Source organism: Geotrypetes seraphini, chromosome 17, assembly GCF_902459505.1.
Source record: "Geotrypetes seraphini chromosome 17, aGeoSer1.1, whole genome shotgun sequence".
Lineage (NCBI taxonomy): Eukaryota > Metazoa > Chordata > Amphibia > Gymnophiona > Dermophiidae > Geotrypetes > Geotrypetes seraphini.
Window position 1 is genome coordinate 1,803,352 of NC_047100.1, and position 22,210 is coordinate 1,825,561.

Consider the following 22,210-nt stretch of genomic DNA (forward strand, 5'->3'; position numbering starts at 1 on the left):
AAATTTGGGCATAACACTTGGTTTGATGCCTATTCTGCATCTTTTGTTTCCTTAAGCAGCAGAGTTTACAGCTTTCAGCTCTGGAAAGAAATTTCCCGTTTTCACTTAATGAAGCAGCACTGCAGATTTCCCTCTGTTCTTACTTCCTTTTTAGTTATCTTTCACATCAGGTGGTGCTGCCCTGCTATTTGAGGGCCACTCCATCTGTCAGCTTTTAGGCCAGAGAGGCCAGGACCTGTCATCCAAAGGATGACAAATGTAGAGAAATGCAGTGCAGCAGATAGGCAGCTTGGGCCCCACCTGCTGAAGAAGAGGAGTCTCATGAACTGCAGAAAAAAACCAGTGTGCCAGAAGGGACTTGCTCCTGCCTTTATCTGCTGCTATTCTGGGTTTCTTCCCTCTTTTGAATCCTCTCTCCCCCTTGTCTAGTCCAGCCATCAGAGCGACAGTGCTCAGCCAGGGTCCACAGCATCTGTGGCCTTGAGGAATGGGTTCAATTCGCGCCCTGAACATCACCAGCAGGTGTCACTCTAGCATGGCAAGTCAGGTAACTCTTCCTCCCATGGGCTATGAAGATGTTGGATTTGAGATCAGCTGGGGTCTTTTGTACACAGTGCTACCTCATTTTAATTGGCAGTAATAAAACAATAGTCTAATTAAGATAGTGAGATTTGATAAACTTATGAAATCGGAATAGAAACCATAAATTCATGGCTAGTGAAAAGAATATAGGGCACCAACAGGGTATAGATTTATATCATGCACAATCGGGGTATAAACTTAAATCCTGATTTTAATGGTGCAACTATTTTAATATTAAAAGCAAAATCTACTATTTCCTGTGATTTACACCCAATCGGTAATCTCAAATGTTAACTCCCTGGAGTAATGTTTGTGTATATCTGATGCTGTTTCTTAGGAGAGTCTGCTTGTAGAAGTTTTGGCAGCCCCTTTATGAAGTGCTATCTCCGTTATTAGAAATTAGTCAGGCCTTAGGCTTTATACCATTTTCCTATGCAGACGATATACAACTTATACATCCCTTGGACCCCGAAAACAACTCAGAAATTTTAGTAATAAATCAAAAATTAGAACAAATTCAAAACTGGTTAGATACTAATAAACTTGCATTAAATATAAACAAAACAAAATCAATTCTGTTTACTTGGAAGAAAGAAATAACACTCATTAAACCTTTTTATCTTAATAGCATTCAAATTAATTTGGTCCCCTCTGTTAAAATCCTTGGTATACTGATTGACGCGAATCTATCATACCATGATCATATTTCCCTTGTAGTTAAAAACTGTTTCTATAAACTTCGACAAATTAGGTCAATCTCTAAATTCCTTACCACATCATCATTGAAAATATTAATACATTCCTTTATAATATCAAAAATCGACTATTGTAACGCTTTATTTTTAAATATTACCAATAAGGAGAAAAGGAGACTACAAATCATCCAGAATACAGCAGTGAAATTGATTTATAACGCGAAGAAGTTCGACCATGTTTCCCCTCTCTTAAAGGACGCACACTGGTTACCTATAGGTCATAGGATCATGTTTAAAATAATGTTTCTTATTTTTAAAACATTAGCATCTAACGAACCCCAATTCATATCCAAACTATTAATTCCTTATAAGCCAAAACGCTCTCTGCGATCATCAGAACAAAATTTACTCTCCGTACCCTCATTAAAAATTATTGGGACCAGAAGACTGGATATTTTTACAGTAATGGGCCCTCAATGGTGGAATACCTTACCACAGTACATTCGATCCGAACCAGATATTGTTAAATTCAAATCACATTTAAAGACCTATTTATTTAAAGATGCCTACGATTTTTCTTAATTTTTTTTTTTTTTTCTTACATGGTGCAATGGTTTTATTATACCCTTCCCATTGTTCTTTCCTTTTTTTTTTTTTTTTAACAATACCCAATTATTGTAACTTTTACCCCCATTCCTTAACCTCATGTAATTGTTCTTTTAATTTTGTAAATTGTAATTTGAATTATTTTTGTAAGTTTCTTCTATTTAAATTGTAATATGTACATCGCCTAGAATCTGTAATAGGCGATTCATCAAAAACTTAATAAACTTGAAACTTGAAACTTGAAAAGAAAAATAGCCAGAGGGAGAGCAGTGTCCTGTGAAAAGCACTTTAATTGCTGATGATATTCTTAAAGTATATTTCTGCAGGCTTTCTGAGGTAACTGAATCTGGAGGAATTCCTTATTATCAGAGAAAATGGAGTTATGTATTCTAGCCATCTTCACCTTTGTGTAGCAGATGAGCTCCAGTTCTTCATCATGCAAGAGAGAGCTTTCTCTTCTCACCCTTCTTGCTAAGTGAGCACTTGAGGCAGGGCCGACCGAGGCCTATTATCCAGTAGATGAGGTCATGGACTTGTAGAAAAACCTTGTGTTGAAGCAGACCAGCATCCATTTAAGCTTGCATCCTGTGGCTGAGAATGGCCAGTCCTGGCCGATTCCAAAATGTAGCTCTTTTCCAGGAATGAGCAATGGCTCTCCTAGATCTACCTGACTAATAATTTTTCATGGACGTCTTCCCTACTATGTTAGTCACTTTGACTACATCCTCTGGCAATACAATTCCAAAACTTAGGGGGGTTTTCAAGCAGTGCATAATTGCCTACAATTTTATCTATTTATTAGAATTTGTTTACCACCTTTTTGAAGACGTACAGCAAGAATAAGTTGAACATATGTAATAGACTACTGCAGTAGTAAAAATATTCAAATACCAAAACCAGGTCAGGCATTACAGTGTCAACACAATACACAATAAAACAGCTTCAATAGCTACCGCCAACAACTCCCAAGACAAGGGAAATCTCTTCCGGCATTCCTTATATTGCATTTTATGACGGTGCTTTGCGTCAGACGCCTTTGCGAGCGAATAAACCATACCTATGAACGACGTACAACAGGCTAATACTTACGTTGCATCTAGATCCAACAGGAATGCTCTCACAGCGATCAATCGGATGAGATTATGGCGGGCATGTCAACTCGGTTGTGCATCAATCGCTTGGCCAAAATCGGTCAGAGAATCGGCCCACAGCAATTCAGTTGGTATTACCAACTGACTGTAGTGCATCTATCCCTAAGAATGTTATAATGCCTCTGTATCGCTCCATGGTGCAACTTCACCTTGAGTACTGGTCACCTTATCTCAAAAAAGATATCGCTGAACTATAAAATGTTCAAAAAAGAGCAACCAAGATGATTAAGGGGATGGAACTTCTCTCATATGAGGAAAGACTAAAGAGATGGCTGAGGGGAGATATGATTGAGGTGAACAAAATCCTGAGTGATGTAGAATGGATACCAGTGGATTGATTTTTTTTTTTTTTTTTTAGTCCAAAGATTAGGGGACACTCGATGAAATTACAGGCAGATGCTTTTAAAACCAATAGGAGGAACTATTTTTTCACTCAGACAATAGTTAAGCTCTGGAATGCATTGCCAGAGGTTGTGGTAAGAATGGTTAATGTAGCTGGGTTTTTTTAAAAAAAAAAAACCACAACGTTTGGACAAGTTCCTGGAGGAAAAGTCGATAGTCTGCTGTTGAGACAGATGGGGGAAGCTACTGCTGCTTGCCCTGGATTGGTAGCATAGAATATTGCTACTATTTGTTTTTTTGACAGGATTGGCTGCCACAGAGATAGGATACTGGGTTAAATGGACCCAGTAAGGCTCTAGCTTATGTTCAACAACCAAATTTATCCTCTTCCATGTGCACATCATTCACTCAGGCAGATACTATGCCTCCAACCCTTATCAAAAGTAATTTTCTTTCCTCTTGATAATAGCCTCTCCTCTAGTTCTTTCCCTCTTCATGGATGTAGGCTATTGTTCACCCTATTTTGAAACAATCTTCTGTGAAGTAGAATGTGAACTTTTTTCTGCAAGCTGGTACCCTATTTTTAAGCTGCCTTTTGCCTCCAAAGTCCTTGAAAGGATAGTGCTGCTTCAACTGACCTCATATTCTACAATCAAATGAATCGGATTCCACTTCAGAATTTAGGATGTATTAGGATTTACCACATTTTGAACAAGTTCAAAGAGCCCAGGAGTATGTCTGAGACCTCTCACACTGAAACTTTTGAGGATCTGGAAGTTTGCGCCATGATCTCATAAAAATGTCCAGCTGGCCAGGTGTGGGGCTGGCCAAGAGCGGAGCAAGTGGATTGTCCCAAAATATTGTATAAACTGCAAACATTACAAAATACTGCTATTCAGTTGATTTATGGTTTGAAGAAAGGAGATAGCATTTCACAATATTTAATGAAATTACATTGGCTTCCTGTTGAAGCCAGGATTAAGTATAATTTTTTTTTGTATTTTTAAAATACTTCAAGGAATAATACCTAAGGGTTCGTGGCTCAGGACTGCTGCTTCGGGGCTAGAGGGAGGGGGACTCGCAGCTCAAGACTGCTGCCGCTTTGGGGCTGGGGGGGGTTCATGGCTCAGGACCACTGCTGCTTCAGGGGCGATTTATTTATTTATTGCCAGTGATTATTTTTTTTTTTTTTTGCCAGTTGGGTGAAAGTGCTGGTTTCTTGATTACTGGTTAATACAGATTCTACTTTTATTTCAGGGAGAAAACATCAGACTGAATTTCAGCTTCTAGTAGATGAGGTAAAAAACAGGTGGAAGAAAACTGGCCAGAAAAGAAGACAAGACCTGAAAGAGGAGGAACAAATGGGCCCTGAAGATGGCACAAGAAGAAGAGGCGAGTATATGAAAGGAGGGTGTGAAGGTGCTCCACTTGCTGTGCTCGCTGCAGTACCATGTCCTGGATCTGAACCTGCAGCCACCCAGTACCCACCGAGCTAATGGAGGAGCTCCTGTGAGAGCTGGAAAGCCCGTCTTTTTCAGTCAAGTTCCTCAAGTCCATCCTCGTGTTCTCCACTTGATCATAGAGGGGGCCTATTAAGACTTTTTTTTTTTCCCTTTAAAATCTGTGTAAGAAAAATTAGGGCACTTTCCAGTAAGACTGCACACAGATGTACTAATGTGTTTGCCATCACAGAAGGGAACAAAGATTGGGATCCCCAAAATAGGAGCAATGACGGGCCTTTTATCTGGCATTATGTCAGTTCACTGGGTTCAGCTACCTCTTTTGGCGGTTACATTGAGATGATTTAAAAAGTTACTCTGAAACAGAAGGGAACTCCAAAGGCTGATGGAAAAGAGAAGGCAAACAAGGGCGAAAGACAGTAGTCGTCAGGTTTCCTGGCTCTCCCGCCCCCACTGTTTCCACTTGGAAACCACTCATGAGACTGCCTTCAGCTATATTGCCCCTAAACCAGCATTTAAATATGGCTGACCTGGGCCTACATGGAGTGATGGGCAGACTGGATGGACTGTGAGGGAGAATGACATGACCCTTTCCCATAGCTAAACGCGGATGACCAGAGTAAAACCACAGAAACGGGTAAAATGTATATCTGTTCACCGCCAGCATAGGGACAAACCTTTCCCTTCTCCGTGGAGCGGTAAAAAGCTTTGTTCTATGGGGGAACCCCACTCACCACAGCTCCCCGATATCTCACCATCATGGGTCTGGTGGCTTCAGCCTACCCCCCTCGCTCGTGGGTCTGGCAGCTCCAGGTTCACTAATGTACAACTGGCCACAACTGCATGGGATTTCATAAACTTCATTCCAAACTCCCGGAGTTTGCATAGCTACAGCAGTGATGCTTCATGCATCTTACGGGGGAGAGAAAGCAACAGTTTGAAGCTGTAGTGCTTAGGATATGACGAGGCCCTGAGAGAACCCAGATGTCAGTGGTGTGTTCTTTGTGATAAGTCATTGCTACATGGACATTTTAATAAGGAAGGTGATTACTTCCAAATGTGTTTACAGGATTTGAGTAGCTTGCAGTAGCAGGGAAAATAACAAGGGAATGCTGCAGTTATAATTTGACTGTTTTTCTATAGGAGAGGAAAAACGACAGTGCAAGGACTGGATATCTGAGGAAGACCCTGTATTCATCAAGAAAGAAAGTGAAATGGATGCTGCTTGCAGTACGGTAGAAGAGATGGAACCCTGTGCATTAGGCCCATCGGAGCTTCCTCCATCACCATTATCTGCCGCTAGGTGAGTACCTGACTGTGATTAGAGTGCTTTGGAGATCTGTAAGATATTGAAAGAAATGTTAACATTTCTACAGTTGTGATTTTAGAATTAGTGCAGGTCAGATTTCAGCTGCCTTCCCTGATTGGTTGGTGTGTAGCCAGAATTCGCCTTGAAATTGTTAATTTAAACAAACACTCCATGCGGTTCTACACATATAATTGTAGGATAAACTGTGGAAATACTGCTTTAAATAAAGAAGCAGAATGTGAGCCTTTTGTTTAAGTAATAATCAGCTGTATAATAGATAGATATAGGTGTGTAATCTTGCCTTTGCAAGCTGTAAATTCTGTGCTTAAAGGTGCATTAATTGCTATGACACTAGGCTGTGTACTTGAAGTCGGCACCCTGCCAGAAACTGAAGAACAATTTAATGTTTGGAAAGACTTTTGGACCCCAAATATTCTGATGTCTTCATTCCTTTGTATCCTAGATCTGTGTGTATCTGAGAACTCCCAATTCTGGACATTCTGACTGCGATGATTTTTGCATTTCTCGCATGTCTGCGAGCAGCTGTTTTAATGTTTGTGTGTTGTCTTCCCCAGATGGAAAACTTTACTGCAGGGTCTATGAGAGCAATAGTTCCAGCGTTACACTTTGCCTGTTCTGTTGCTGCTGTTAGTTCTTAATCCTGGGTTTCTTTTTATTCCCAATTTACGTTATTCTTATGTTACATTTTCTCTTCCTGAATAAAGGCACTGCCATTTATCGTGTACTTAAGAGGGAAATTGTAATTTGTTTGGCTTGAATGCTCTTAACTGCAGACTGAATCTCATCTGTACTGCTTTGACGAGCTGGTGTAAAACTGCCTTTTCCTACAGAGGACATCGGCAGCTTCTGGGCCTGTTTCTCTGCAAGAACACCTTCTTCGTTTTGATGCTGGTGTCACACTGTGCCCTCAGTTTTGCTATCTTGTACAGTAAGAAAATCTCCAACACCTTCTAACAACTATGCATGAACAAAAAGTGTTCTTGGTTAACTTCATATTATAAAAAGTAATTGCACAATAAGACTAAAATAGAGGGCTGCAAAAGATATGTTTGAACTTTATATTTATAACTTTTTAATTTTTTTTCTCATAGAAGGATGAGGTCTGAACTGTTGTGTTACAAATTATTTGCTCTAACAGAATTTATTAAAATCTCATTTTTTATTGTTTCTGGTGACTTTAGTTAACCTTTTCCTATAGATGGTTCCATGTGTTGAAATTCTTGATTCAGTGTGTGGGGATGGTAAAAAAAAAAATAATCAGCTAGAATGCTAGGTATAGTTCAGAAATGATTGGAGAATATTAATGCTTTATTTTGATCCATGGTGTGATTTCACCTGGAGTGAAGCGAAAGCAGAAACATAACTAATATGATACAGAGGATGGAACGGCTTCTTTATAAGAAAAGCTAAACAGGTAAAGAGAAGACCGAGTGGAGATACGATAGAACGGGATAGAATGGGCAAATAGGGAATGATCGTTTAAACTTTCAACCAACACAAGAAAAGATGACCTTCCATGAAACTAATAGCACATTTAAAACAAAATGGGGGGGGGGGGGGGTAGCAATTTTACCATTTTTAAAATTGTACTCAAGCTATAGAATTTGTTGCCAAAAAAATGCAGTTCTGGCAGTAAGCATGGTTGAGTTTATAATTGGTTTCAACTAGCTCTAGAGGAAAAGTCCATAAACCGTTATTTGTCCCGTCAATTGAGCAACCAGAAGTGGGTTTGTAGGATACCTTTGGAGACAGAATCCTGGGCTTGAGGGATCTTTCATTTGAACACGTCATCTCGTGAAAAAGTGCAATGCCAGGTTGTTAATGGTATTCAGCATTATGCTTTGGGAAGAGAAGAGCGCTTGGCTTGTGTAAGATGAATCATGCATCTGATGTTTCCCTTATTTTTGTTTTGCTGTAATTATTCTGATATAAATATGAGAGAACTCCAGAAAATCTCATAGGTGAGCATTAGAGCCAAGCCTAGGCCCCAGCCTGAATTAGTAATAGCTTTTGTATACACGCTGTCCCCGAGTATTTCTGGACGTTAGTTGATGGCTAATACAATTTAAATACTAGATTCTGCTTTTTTTTTTTAGCTCCAGCCAGGTAACATAGGTTAGAAAAAATTCAGCACAATAAAATAAATTGTTTAAATAAACATTTATTTTAAACTTTTCCTTCCATTTTTACGATGAAAGAACATTCAAAATGAAGCATACATCCGGAATATTTGAATGATTGTATTTCACCTGATGTTTCACTTCAAAAGTTGCATTGTGCAGGGCAGGGCACCAGCAAGAAAAGAATTAAGGCCCTGCAGAATGGAACAGACTTCCGGCTTATATAAGGCATCGAAGGGATTTCAGTATTTGTAAGCCTGCTGAAACGGCACTGGGTGATGAAAATTGAATAGTCTGGCCCTAAGGTGTGGAATATTTTGCTGTATGATTTTATACATATGCTGTGATGTCTTATGGATGTGATTTTGTGATCCGCCTTGTTAAAGGCATACTATAAATAAAAAACTATGAACTCTAATAGAAAAAAAGACTAAACTTACAAAGAAAAATAAGGCCTCCCTTTACAAAGTCACGATAGAGGTTTCGACCGCCAGCCAGCAAGATAATGCTCCGACACTCAGGAATTCTATAAGCATCAGAGCATTTACTTCATCAGCCTACGGTAAAAACCCTCTACTGTGGCTTTGTAAAAGCCTGCGTAAAACTCTGTTGACCAAATAAGTCTTCAGGCCTTTTCGAAATGCAAGCAAGAAATGATGTACCCTCAGTTGTAAAATGTAAACAGTTCCAGAGCTCCGGATCAATAATAATAATATAAAAAAAAGCTTTCTTAGCTTTTGCATAAATTGCAATAACAGTGTGTTCTAAAAATAAGGAGCTGCCAATGGAAAACATTTTGTCCTTTGCCTCCTGAAATGCATTTCACCTAATGGTGGCCCATTGAGGCCCTGCAATTAGCTCATACTCACTACTCTGCTAATACAGGGTTAGATGAGCCCAAAGATTTTGGGGTCCAATAACCTTATGGTCCTAAAATTCAAATTAATAATGTAGATTTAGCCCCAAGATAAACTGGAAGCCAAAGAAGCTCCAAAATTGCTCTAGTGATTGAATGTTGGACCAGTTGAAGTTTTCTGTTCTTTGTTAGATGCAGCTTTAAGAGAATTAACCTGCTGTTCACCTTGCACAACCAATGAAAAGGTGTGAGCTAATACTTAAAAAAATGTATCGACTGTGCAGTGGAATCTAGATTTTGGCTTAATTTTGAGACCACACACAACTCTGCCATAGAAGCGAAACGGATGAAAAGCACGCTTTAAAATTCTTTCTTCCTAGATGAGGCATTTTCTGAGGTTAGTTGATAAAAGAAACATTGAACTATATAAAGACTTTTTTTGTGCTGGGCCAAACTTCTTGGAATGAACTACTGCTTACCTTGCGTAAATGTCATACTTTAGAACCTTGAAATCTTCTCTTAATGACTATTGCATATCTAAACGGCTTTGTTAACAATGTGATTTCTTTTTACCGTTCTCGTCGCTCAAAGCATGGCTCAGAATTGCTCTTAAGAGCTTTGATGTTAGAACCTGTGCACTTGAATTAGAAAACAAGCAGCTTTTTAAATGTTTATGTACATTTTGGTTGCATTTAAAACAATTAATTTGCATTACTTAATGTTCTGAAGAGCCTGTTAACTAAACTGCATTAAGGATGCAACTCTTATTTAGAAAGGTCTCGTATAATGCTTAGGTGAATACCTATTGTCTCTTTCAGCTCTCGTATTTTTTGCTATTTTAATTGTTGTATTCATATTGTGAACCATTTTGAATAATTGTTTCATAGTTACTAAATACCGAAGTTACCTGCATCTCCAAGGTAGGGAGAACGAAAGGCACTCTCTAAAGTTGAAAGGGGATAGATTCCGTACAAACGTAAGGAAGTTCTTCTTCACCCAGAGAGTGGTAGAAAGCTGGAATGCTCTTCCGGAGGCTGTTAGAGGGGAAAACACCCTCCAGGGATTCAAGACAAAGACAAGTTCCTGCTGAACAAGAACGGGCGCTGGTAGGGCTATTCTTGGTTAGGGTGCTGGTCTTTGACCCGAGGGCCGCCGCATGAGCGGACTGCTGGGCATGATGGACCACTGGACTGACCCAGCAGCGGCAATTCTTATGTTCTCCAGATGTACTCTGTGTTAGCAACTTTGCTATTGAAAGAGGACAATGGTTGCCGGCATGCATTAGCAGCATCACTGCCTTCCCCCAAATGCCCAAAAGCTATCCAAGGTATTAGAATCCATTAAAACAAGACGAAAGATTACAGATAAGCTCTGGTTTTTATTTTAACATATCCAAAATGACATTTTCTTATGGCGAACGATTACAAGGGTTCATTTACAGTAATATTTTTCCTCCCACCTTAATGTTAAGACTTGCTGATTATCTGACTGTCCCAAAATATACATCCTGCTAGGTTTATCTCTCTGTCTCTTGTCAGTAGAAAGAATGTTTCATTAGCATATGAATTCATATATAGTTACAATACATACTGTATTTATTATATAAAATCATGCAGAACCATCTGTATTGTCCACTTAGCTTTAATAGAGGTAGAATAAGGCATTGAAAAAACTTGCTGTGCACAATGGCGAGACCATTCGTAGGCACATTGGCTCAGATGGGAGAAGGAAGAGTGAAAGGGGAAGTATTGAGAGGGAGAGTGGGAGGACTTGGGAACAGAGATGTTAGATGCAGCAACAAGAGGGAGATTGAGGACTCAATAGAGAAGCAGAAAAATAGAAGAAAAGGTCAAATCAACGTAAGAGATTTAAGGGATAAAATAAAAGGCAAGATATGAAAATGGACAGGAGACTTTGGAAAGAGAGCTAAGACTCAGAGGAAAGCAGAGACCGATATGATTAGAAATATAGAATAATTGGACTATATCAGCTTTAGAAAGTATTCACATCCAATGCCCAAGCATTTTCCTCAGTATGAGAGGGAGCACATTCTGTTTCTTTTTCCAGTTTTGCACTGCAGAGAGAATTTTGGGTTCATGGGGTTTTCTTTCCGAATAATATTTCTAATTTAATGATGGTCTGTATTGGCTGGGTTTGTGTTTTCTTTGTTTTTCCAGTAGGGGAGTGGGTAGAGATTCTGGGGTCTGGTATAGTAAATAACTTTTCATAAGTAAAGCTGTGTAAATTGTGGCTGTTCTGTTGTAGAAAGGCAGATTTGTTCTAGGTTCCAAGTATGCTTTTTGCAGGGTTTTGCGTTAGCTCATAATGTAACGGGAAGCTGTGCCGCTGTTGTGTGATGAAATTTTTCACTGGGGCCGAATCCTGGTGGTTTCCATTTTCTCTCATCTCCCTAGTTCCTGTGGATTGATTCCAGCTGAGAGCAGGAGAGTTATGGCATGATGTATTGAACTGCATTGAAATCTGTGGTGCTGTGAACCGCATGGAGAGGAAGCATGCGCTTCCATCCCAGTAGCTGCATTCTCCTACTGCCAGCTAGAGAGGAAGGGGCAAATACAAACACTCTGTGGCCTTCTACATAAAGTGGATTCATACCTAAGAAATCACACACAGCTGTTTTTGATGCTTAGAAATCTGGAATTTCTAGGAAAAAATGTACCACCTTTAAGAGCCTGTCCGCATTCTTTGCACTGTTTACACTAAGATTAATCTCCTAGTTTTATCCCCATGCTTGATTACCTTCACGTTACCTCTCGAATCTTTGCTTCTTGTTGAACTGAGGGCTGGTTCAGGGTCCTGCAGGTTTTCCTCTTCAATCCTTTGTTTCGATTCACGTGACCCACGTTTGAGGCTCCTTTGAACAAACATTGACAGGTAAATAAAATCTCTTCCTTATTCTTCCTCTGATTTTGTTGGTTTATTTGTTCTTAGTAATGAAAGCAAATTCCCTCTAGCATTATTTTAACAGTATAAATAATAAAATCCCTGTTGGCATTGGAATCCTTGTTTAATTATAACTACTTGTCTGCCAAATGGATTGAAACTGAAGTTTCCCATATGGCAGCTCCTACGTGTGTGAATGAGGTACTGTAGTCTGGCTAAGAGCATGAGTAAGGAGGATTGCCCAAAAGAATTCATCTCTTGCCATCTACTTTACCCAGTTTGGACATTCAGTTCCAGCCCCAGGTCTTCAGGTAATTCAGAATATTCCAGGAACTTGAATCTTAAGCCTGTAAGCACACAGGAAGAATCGTATTTTCTGTTTTGCATCTGCTATATTAAAGCAAACCCCTAACCCCTGAATGGAATCCTTTGTGTTACAGGGGAAAGGAGGAGCTCTTGTATATTCTGAATTTAGAAAGAACACAATGAATACAGACTTAAAGGAATTAGAGTAATGCAGTCTAAAAGCTAAGCGAAGCCTGAAGTGTGGATGGTGAGACCTAAACTTCATAAGAAATGTTAGAAACTTATTTGCCTTTGTTTTTCTATCTCGTCTGCCTATCCATGTCATCTGCTGTCCCTTCCTCTCCAATGTACTTGCCCCAAGCTTTCTGGTCTTCAGATCATTTTTATCTCCACCACCTCCTCTGCTGAGAGGCCATTCCTTGCACTCACCACTTTTTCTGTGAAAAAGTATTTTCTGAGGTTACTTCTTAGTCTATCCCCTTTCCCCTTCATTCTATTCCTCCTCATTCCAGAGCTTCCTTTCAATTGGAAGAGGCACTCCTCATGCGCATTTATGCCATGTAGATATTTAAACTTCTCTATTTTATCGCCCCCATTGCACCTTTCCTCCAAAGTTTACATATTGAGATCCAAGTTTAATCTGGGATTTACTATCCTGCTTATCAAAGACACATGTCTATACAGCTTATATTCTAAGTTAGGGGACGGGTGTGAGAAACAAGACAAGACGGCGAGGAGAGGTAGGAAAACTACACAATTTAAATAGAAAGCAGGGGATGAGGGGAAAGTTCTGCTTCTTGGCCAGAAGGGAAACTAGGATGAGATTAACTGTATGCATCGGTGAAAAGAGGTGGGTTTTGAGGTCCATTTTAAATTTGGGCAAAGAAGTCTGAAGCCTAAGGAAAGGTGGGAGTAAGTTCCAAAGTTCGAGAAAACGGTGCTGTGGGTAGTGTCAAGGACTATTTCACGAGACGGCTTTGATGTGATGACCTAAGATTACGTGATGGACGGTAGGGAGTGAGGAATCTGGCGAGGTATAGTGGATAATCTACTTGGCAGATTTAGAAAACAAGGAATAGGATCTTGTAGGCAATATGGTGCTGTTTTAAGTAAGAGAGTAACATGGTTGAATTTACGATGCTGGGTGATTAACTTGACGTGGCAGCATTTTGAATGTTCTGGAGGCGTTCACAGACTTTAATTGCAATGCATCAATAACAACTGATGACTAAGGAATGAAAGAGGACATTGAGAGCTTGGGGTTGAAGTAAAGGGCATTTTGAACAAATGAGTTGCTCCCTTGAAAACAGAGGTGGTCTGGGCTGTGAAGGATAGGGATGAATCAAGGATTACTCCTAATAGGAGCAACTTGCCTTGGAATTACTTCGCATTTGTCCAGTTGCTATTTGCATGCCCATTTTCTGCAGCTTTTCACAGTCCTCATGTGTTTTGACAACTTTGAATAGTTTGTCATCTGCAAATTTAATCACCTGTCTCTTGTTCAATTTCCAGATCATTTATAAATATGTTAACTAGCACCGGTCCCAATACAGATCCCACTAGCACTTCACTATTGATCCTCCTCCACTGAGATGCTCTGCCTAGATTCCACCCATCACAATTAGCAATATATTTATTTACAAGATTTAGTCTCATCTGATCACAGTTTAAAAGAACAGAGAAAATCTCTAACTCTCTTTACTGCCTCATCACCATTACTTCATCCATATGGATTACATTTAGGTTATCTGAAGTGCTTCTAAATTCCTACCTCTTTTCAAAGTATACATGTCGAGATCTTTAAACCTGACCCCCCTAGGCTTTATGACTTGGACTATATTCATAAATCCACATCTGCAGCACTTACAATCACAGTTTGTACCTAAGACAATGGAGGAAGAAGTACTCCAAACATAATCAATTGTTCTGAATGTTTTTAGTGAATTTGGTTTGACAGGTAACCCTGTCTATGTATTTATTTGCAACAAAATTGACTTTGAAGAACCAGCATCATTATTTAGTTCTACGATTGCTCAGTTTCTGTAACTGTTTCATCTAAGAAGTCGGCTGTTGAATTACAGCTTTCTAATCTCTTCTGATTTTGTGGAAATGAGTATACCGTACTTAAAATAAATAAATAAATCTATTTAGTGTTTATTGACACCTTTCCAGTGTTGGTCCAAGGGTGAGGTATATTCAATAATAGCTGGTATGTCACCTGAGCTAATGGAGAGATTAAGGCCTAGATTCTCAAAATGGTGCTGGTTACAGGTCACTCAAACTATGGTGCTGTTTTGAGAATTGCCATTTGCATCGAAATAGGCACCAGAAATGGAGGCCAGGGTTTTCCAGGCCTACGTTTCTGGCACCTGTCTTCAATGTAGAATCGTGCTCAGTGGCACTGAATGCCAACCCTGTCCATAACACACCTCTTTTGATGTTTGGCACCAGTAAGCGCCTGCATAAATGTGATTCAAGTGATTTTTTTTTAAGGTGCCTTGCGGCCCCTACTTTTTTTTTTTATATAATTGATTTTTAATAGCGTGGTCAATTAATGCACTGTGAATGGCCAATTAAAACACTTGGGCACCTTCCAAATGGTGCCATTTTGAGAATCCGAGGTTACAAGAAGTATTGGTGGGATTTGAACCCTAATATCTCTTGTTCACAGCTGCTCTAACCACTGAGCTACTGTTCCACTTTCTGCTCAAGCTTGCAAATCCAAAATCTCCCAATAGTTCATGCTTAAAGTATCACTATTTAGGTAAAAGTCAACTAATTAAATTATGAACTGTCTCTCCAAACCCATAGCAAGAATTGATGAAATTACATTAGTCTCAAAATGTACCTATATGATATAAATAAACAATCTCTAGAAGAGATTCTCTCTCTTTAAAGCATGTTAAAGTTATAGTTCCAAAACCTTTTAAGTACTTTTTTTTCAAAGATCAGTTTATAGACTAGCCATAGCTCTTCATTTTTTTTCCATTAGTAATATTAAATGGCTTAGATGTTCCTATCAGAGGAAACCTCACTTGAACTTAAAATTCTGCAGTATGAAGAAACAGATTCCTCAAGATTAGGGAAAAGCAATGAGAAGGTTGCATGCAGGCCACAAGATACTTTCATGGAATGCTTGCCAAGAAGTAGGGTGCACTAGATGAGTCGGAAGATATCACTTTTGTCTTACGTTTGCGGATTTTCACATTATTGTTCTTTAGTTCAATTTGTTTTGTTTTGTTCTTCCTCTTGGGTGTTGTCATCTTCTAATGTTGTCATCTGATCTTAAACAGCATAAGATTATATCAATTAAAACCGTTCTATTTGGCAAATTCCTTGCTTAATCAGATCACCTCTCTCAGGTTTGTTTGTTTTTTTTCTTCCCCTTATATTATGTATCATCTTTCTTCTCTCATGTATTCTTTCCCCATGCTTCTCCAATTCATGATGTAACTTCCTTCTTCTTGCATTTTGTAATTCGCTGATTGTCCAGCCTTCTTTCTATGTGAACCACCTAGAAGTCAGTTTGACTATGGCGGTATAGAAAAATAAAGTTGTTATTATTATTGTTATCATTGAAATGCAAAAGATCAAGGAAGATGATGCTTTTAACCTTTTGTAATATATATGTTTTTAATGAGATAAATTCTCTTCACAGCAACAGATTGATGTTTGAGAGTCGATTCAAGTTTGTCTTTGAACTTATTTTTCAAAATAATGCTATGGATAAGAGATTTCAGGGCAAGCAGTGGAAAATGCATGATGCTCCATCTTCTGAGTCTGCTCAGGATCGACTAAAAAATTGAGTCACATTTGTATAATTTAATAGGAAGAAATCTTTTGCAGTTCTAGCTCCGAGATAATGGAAGTCGGTCAAATGAACTGTAGTTCCAGAAGGATTATTTGAAACTGGGAAAAGCTACCAAACTTTGTTTATTTTCACAGACCTGCTCACAATTACAGCTAATAAACAGAAGAGAAAGGAGACCTAGTAAAGCCCTGATCCTCCAGGAATAAAGTCCATCATCTCGGGAGGGAAATATATAATCTAGCGATTGACATACTAGAAGAATCCACTGAGATATGCAGTGTTTTTTGTTTGCGAGTTAGGGTTAGACACCCCCACCCCTTTTTTTGGCAAGTCTGACTCCTGAGTGCATTTGGGTCCTTGAGCTTTCCTGATGGAGCATTTGCCTGTGTGCCTTCATGTTTCTGGTTATTTTGGGTTGAAAAGTAGCCCATGGCCTGGTTGCCGAATGCTTTTCATTCTGCTTTCTACATTTACAGTGGCCTCTTTTTCTGTTTTGATCACACTCTATCTTTCCGGTGTGTTTTGCCTCCAGTATTTAACTTCATATCCCATGGACACTTCTTTTTGCTTCACCATCCATATTTGGATTTTTTTGTTTAAGCTCGTGCCTTTTCAGTATTTCAATAGGTGTTTTTTCTGTCATCAAAACACTGTACTTGCAATCTAACCCCCAGGCTATTCCTCCACTCTGTACCATCACATCATCCTTTAATTCCCCCTCTTAAATGCTGTCACTTTCACCACTTCTCCAGGCGCACCTTCATTCCTTCCTCGGGTCCTGACATGTTGTGTCTCCTTTACCTTCTGATCTCTGGTTCACATGGTTGATGATGGGGAGGGAGAGTCGTGTGGCTGGGCTTCAGGAAAAGCAGAGAAATACGCGGGACTAGAAAATCATGAATTTTGGATGGGGGAGCCGGAGCAGCAAGGTTGCTAGTTTCTCCTAGTTTCGCGGAGAATGACTAATTCTGTAGCAGCTGTTGTACCCGGGGAGTCACAGAGCACTAGGTGCCTTAATGATGACGAGCTATACTTCTCTGAAAATCGTCTTCCCTCTGCATGATGTGATGCCTGCCAGTAGCCCCCGTATCTGCAACTCATTCCCAGAGTGGCAAAGCCTGACTAGCCACTCACTCCATACCTGTTAGTTTGCCGCATCCCCTGTAACTTAAACCAGCTCCTCATATCTTCTTCAAATGAACGTTTTGTCACTGTCCATGCCCCATTCCTTTAAGCCTGAAACACTTATGAATTTAAAGTGTTTGAGGCTTGTGCAGATGAGGACAGAGCTTTTATTTGTTTTATTTAAAAGCTTGATATACCACTCAGCTTTATCAGATCAGGGCGGTTTACAGTTTCCAAAAAACAAGTTCTTGCAGGCACTTGGCAGGGATGGAAAAATTTGTCCCCATGTCATTCTCTATTGAGTAGTACCACTGTCACATTTTCTCTACAAAATCTCAATCCAAGCACTCCCCATGAGTGGTGCCCATTAGCTTGGTTACTCATCGTCATGCTCATCCCATCACAGTCGTAAGAGGGACATAAGAATAGCCTTACTGGGTCAGACCGATGGTCCATCAAGCCCAGTAGCCCATTCTCAGGGTGGCCAGTCTACCTAGTACCTGGCACAGGTGATTCAGTGTCATCTTAAGTGGTAGGGAAATTAGAAAGACTCTACTTGTAAATTGTACACCTCGTGTTCTGCTAAATCATTTGAAACAATCAAGTTCCTTAACTAAGGACTTCAAGAGTCTCATTAGTGCAGTAAACAGGAATTAAATCTGAAAACTAGATCACTTTGCTTTCTTATAAGCAGAAAAAAAAGGTTTTTTTTCAGATAAACTGCACTGCTAGTGACAGTTCAGGACATAATGCAGAAGTGCTGGATCTCTTTCTTTAAAATACTGTTCCTTGTGTGGCCACACCTGTCATTTTGATGTATGACATTTGTTTTTCATCTAATTTGCCATTTTATCTATTCCTAGGGACTTAGTTCAATATTACAAAAATATGGTGTTATTCAGACCAATATATAATGTATTTGTGTGTGTATAGTAAGCTTTTTTTTTTTATACTGCTTAATGGAAACGTGCAGCACTGTACAATGTTGATAAAAATAATGGTTGAGGTACAATAAGTCACTTCCCGAAGAGCTTAGTCTAAGTGCTTACTTGAGGTCAGTGGTAGAAATTTGAAGACTCCGACTCTGTCCTGTCTCCTGATCTATGTGCTAAGCCACTTCTCTTCTACTAAAAAATCAAGAAAAGGGAGCAAGGAATGAGTCAAATTTGCAGATGAGACCAGTTTGTGGCACTGAAGGATTGAAGTTTGATACACCAGATATAACTGTTCAACTGAAGGCTTGACCCATAATACTTTAGGAAGAATGGATAATTGTGAAAAGCCATAATCCACTATTAATCCCACTATTGCCATACTGGGACAGACTGAAGATCCATCAAGCCCAGTATCCTGTTTCCAACAGTGGCCAACCAGGTCCCAAGTACCTGGCATAACCCAAATAGCAGCAGATTCCATGCTTAATTGGGGAGCCCACCTTGATGGTCTCCATACTCAAGGCAGCTGGAATCCTCAAGAGACATTTCTCCATATTGCCTTCTCAATTAAGTAGTACTCATTCGAATAGACAACCAGGTAGACATGTATTATACGAACAAACAAGGAGGCACAAGGTCTCGCCCACTTTGTCAAGAAGCGATCAAAATTTGGTCGTGGGTGATTCTGCGCAACACATTCCTTGAAGCAGTATCTCTCGCAGGGAAACAGAATGTCCTAGCAGACTTCTTCAACCTCACGAGTGGTCACTCAACCATGTTACATCAAATATTTGCAAATTAGGGGACTCCGGAAATGGATCTGTTTACTTCTGATCTTCTGTTCCAGAATCTACACTCCTAATTGCTTGGAGTCTGATGCCTTCCTCCTGGACTGGAGAGACGCATTTCTATATGTTTTCCCTTCAATACCTCTAATTAGGAAGACCTTATTCAAACTTCTCCAAGAACAGAACCATTTTTCTCATAATGCTCTGGTAGCTGTGTTAACTGTGGTTTCCTCTTCTCCTACAAGTCAGTGTGAGATCCCATCACACTTCAAATCTTTCCAATGTTGCTGACACAGAACGAGGGTTTTTGTCTTGAATCCCAGTCTATGTTCGTTGACTCTCACAGCGTGGTATCTTTCTCTCAACAATTGGATACCACTTTCTGCACCAGTGTTGGTCATCTTTCATGGTTCTAGAAAACCTTCCACACAATGATATCATCACTTTAAGTGGACTCGCTTCCTAGAGGAAGAAAAGAACAACATTGATTTAGAAGGCTTTAAGTCAACCAAGGGGAAGGATGACAGAGAACTAATGTAATATGCTTAGGGAATAAGTCACACTGTTCAGACTCTGTGAACCTGATGATGTGGATGAATTGCACCATTAATATTCCTGCCTATCAAAATCTAACAAAATTTATTGTCTTGGACTTAAATCGAATATTTCACAAAGAGGACATTCAACCTAATCTGCAAAGGAAGATGACGTTGGCTGAGGTTATGAACCAGCTAATATCTTTCATCTTGGAAAGGCTTTGAATGAACGTGCATGGCAATCATTATAATGTCAACTCTGTCCGTCAGTGACTAGTGTACCACACTGATTACCTGCTTTGAAGATCTATTTGTCATCTTCTCCTAAAACAAGATGGTGTAAACCAGATGGCACATGAATTTGAAATGCTGTTATTTTTGTACTGTGTGTTATGTCCAATTTGAACCCTTGTTCGTTATAAAGTAACAAACAATTGTAATTTTGTAAGTCATTGTTTCTCTGTTTAACATGTAGGTGAATGACATCACCTCCATCAACATCGTTCTGTAACCCCTTTTGGGTTAAAGTTGTTCCTTAGTGCTTAACAGTAGAATCATTTCCTGGAAACAAATCATTTAGCTTCAATTAATAGGCTTTCATCAGGAATCTTGAGAGGATCCAGCCCTTACCTATTTGAGGGACCAGTGACAGGAATATCACCAATGTGTGAACATTGTGTTAGCAATTTACTCATTCAGTGCTGTTGTCTTTACCCTTTTAGTTCAAGTTCAGACATTTTACGAGATCTTGAACAAGCTGGATTGTCTGAAGAATCGCTAGATGAGTAAGTATATTTTATGTATGATTATCTGTTCTCTTTCTCCCATCATAATTCAAAGAAATATTTTTTTACCAGAGATTTTTAAGGATATGCAGCAGTATGTTCTTCACCAGCACCTAGGACGTGTAGAATACCCAGCTCACAGTTCTAATGTAAAATGCACATAAAACAGTACTTTAGCAAGTCTTGTTTTATCCTTATGCTGGAATTAACACCTGAGAACAGTACATGATGGCGGATGAGCCCGATTAGTCCATTCTGCCCGGTTTCAACTACTTTGGATGAGTAACCATATAAATTTTTCACCTTGAAATTGACTGTCTTCCCTTGTCATCTACCCAACCTTGCGACCTTGTTTCTTCCACTGACATTTATCCAGTTATGTGACTGAGGGTCCCTTGCACTGTGCTCATACCATGGAGCAGCTTTATTCCCTGGTAGATGCTTTTAACAAACGCTTTGCTTCCTCTGTGGCACATCTCTCCCCAGTGTGAATTTTGTCCTTAAGCATCTGTTTGATTTGGTGGCCACTGGTGTACAGATGGTGTCAGCCTCTTTGTGGTTTGGGCATGCAAACAAATGGCAAATACGCTTTAATGTGAAAAAATGTAAGGTCATGCATATAGGGAAAAAGAACCCGTTGTTCAACTACAAAATGGGGGGGGGCATTGTTGGGAGAAAGCAGTCTTGAGAGAGACTTGGGTGTGCTGGTGGATGCATCACTGAAGCCATCTGCACAGTGCGCAGCGGCCTCGAAAAAAGCCAACAGGATGCTGGGCATCATAAAGAGGGGCATAACAACCAGGACGCGGGAAGTCATCATGCCATTGTATCGATCGATGGTGCGTCCTCATCTGGAATACTGCGTTCAATATTGGTCGCCGTACCTCAAGAAAGACATGGCGGTACTTGAGAGAGTCCAAAGGAGAGCAACGAAACTGGTAAGAGGGCTGGAACACTGCCCATACGCCGAGAGGTTGGACAGGCTGGGGCTCTTCTCTCTGGAAAAAAGGAGGCTCAGGGGTGATATGATAGAGACCTTCAAGATCATGAGGGGCATAGAGAGGGTGGATAGGGACAGATTCTTCAGGCTGAAGGGGACAACAGGTACGAGGGGGCATTCGGAGAAACTGAAGGGAGATAGGTTCAAAACAAATGCAAGGAAGTTTTTCTTCACCCAAAGGGTCGTGGACACTTGGAATGCGCTACCGGAGGAAGTGATCGGGCAGAGTACGGTACAGGGATTCAAACAGAGACTGGACAGATTCCTGGGGGATAAAGGGATCGTGGGATACTGAGAAAGTATAGAAACCCAACCAGGCCGTGCATGTGCAAGACCGGAGGGCTAGGACTTCGATGGGAAGATAGGACTCATCAGGAAACCAAGGTGGCATGGGGCCCCTTCTGGTGATTTAGACAGGTCATGACCTGTTTGGGCCGCCGCGGGAGCGGACTGCTGGGCGTGATGGACCTATGGTCTGACCCGGCGGAGGCACTGCTTATGTTCTTATGCCATTCCACGCTGCACCATGATCACTGTGGTGCATTGTAACTTGGATTTTATAATCTCGGGAGTGGATTATATGGCTGATGCTTTCCGTCTATTCCGTTTCGGCTCACTTGATGCTCTGGATCCGGCAGTGGTCTGGTAATTCTTCTAAAGCGACCGTGAGCTGGTTGCCTTTAAGGGACTGCTGCTGTTCGTCCACAGGGTCTGAATGACCTTATGGCCAGTGTGCAGGATCACAGGCCCAAGTCATTGCCTATGAATGGATCCCATCCTTCCAGGGGTTCGGGGTATCCTAATTTTCGTTCCTTCAGGCGCTTTCGTCCGTACTCGGGCTCTTTCATTGAACAACGGTCTTCTTTGTCTGCCAGTCCAGG

The 22,210-nt window shown here is 40.2% G+C and overlaps 1 protein-coding gene across 6 annotated transcripts in view; it reads left to right on the forward strand.

Moving 5' to 3' along the window:
- Window positions 1-22,210, forward strand: part of RAD18 (RAD18 E3 ubiquitin protein ligase) — a 72,428-nt gene that overhangs the window by 41,248 nt on the left and 8,970 nt on the right. For 4 of the 6 annotated variants that reach the window (XM_033926104.1, XM_033926105.1, XM_033926109.1 and 1 more), the window contains 3 exons: window positions 4,634-4,768; window positions 5,980-6,139; window positions 20,267-20,329. In XM_033926104.1, coding sequence (XP_033781995.1) covers window positions 4,634-4,768; window positions 5,980-6,139; window positions 20,267-20,329 — 358 coding nt within the window. Of the gene's footprint in view, window positions 1-4,633; window positions 4,769-5,979; window positions 6,140-6,608; window positions 6,891-20,266; window positions 20,330-22,210 lie in introns of those variants that run through there. The other 2 variants (XM_033926106.1, XM_033926107.1) reach the window with 2 other exon arrangements.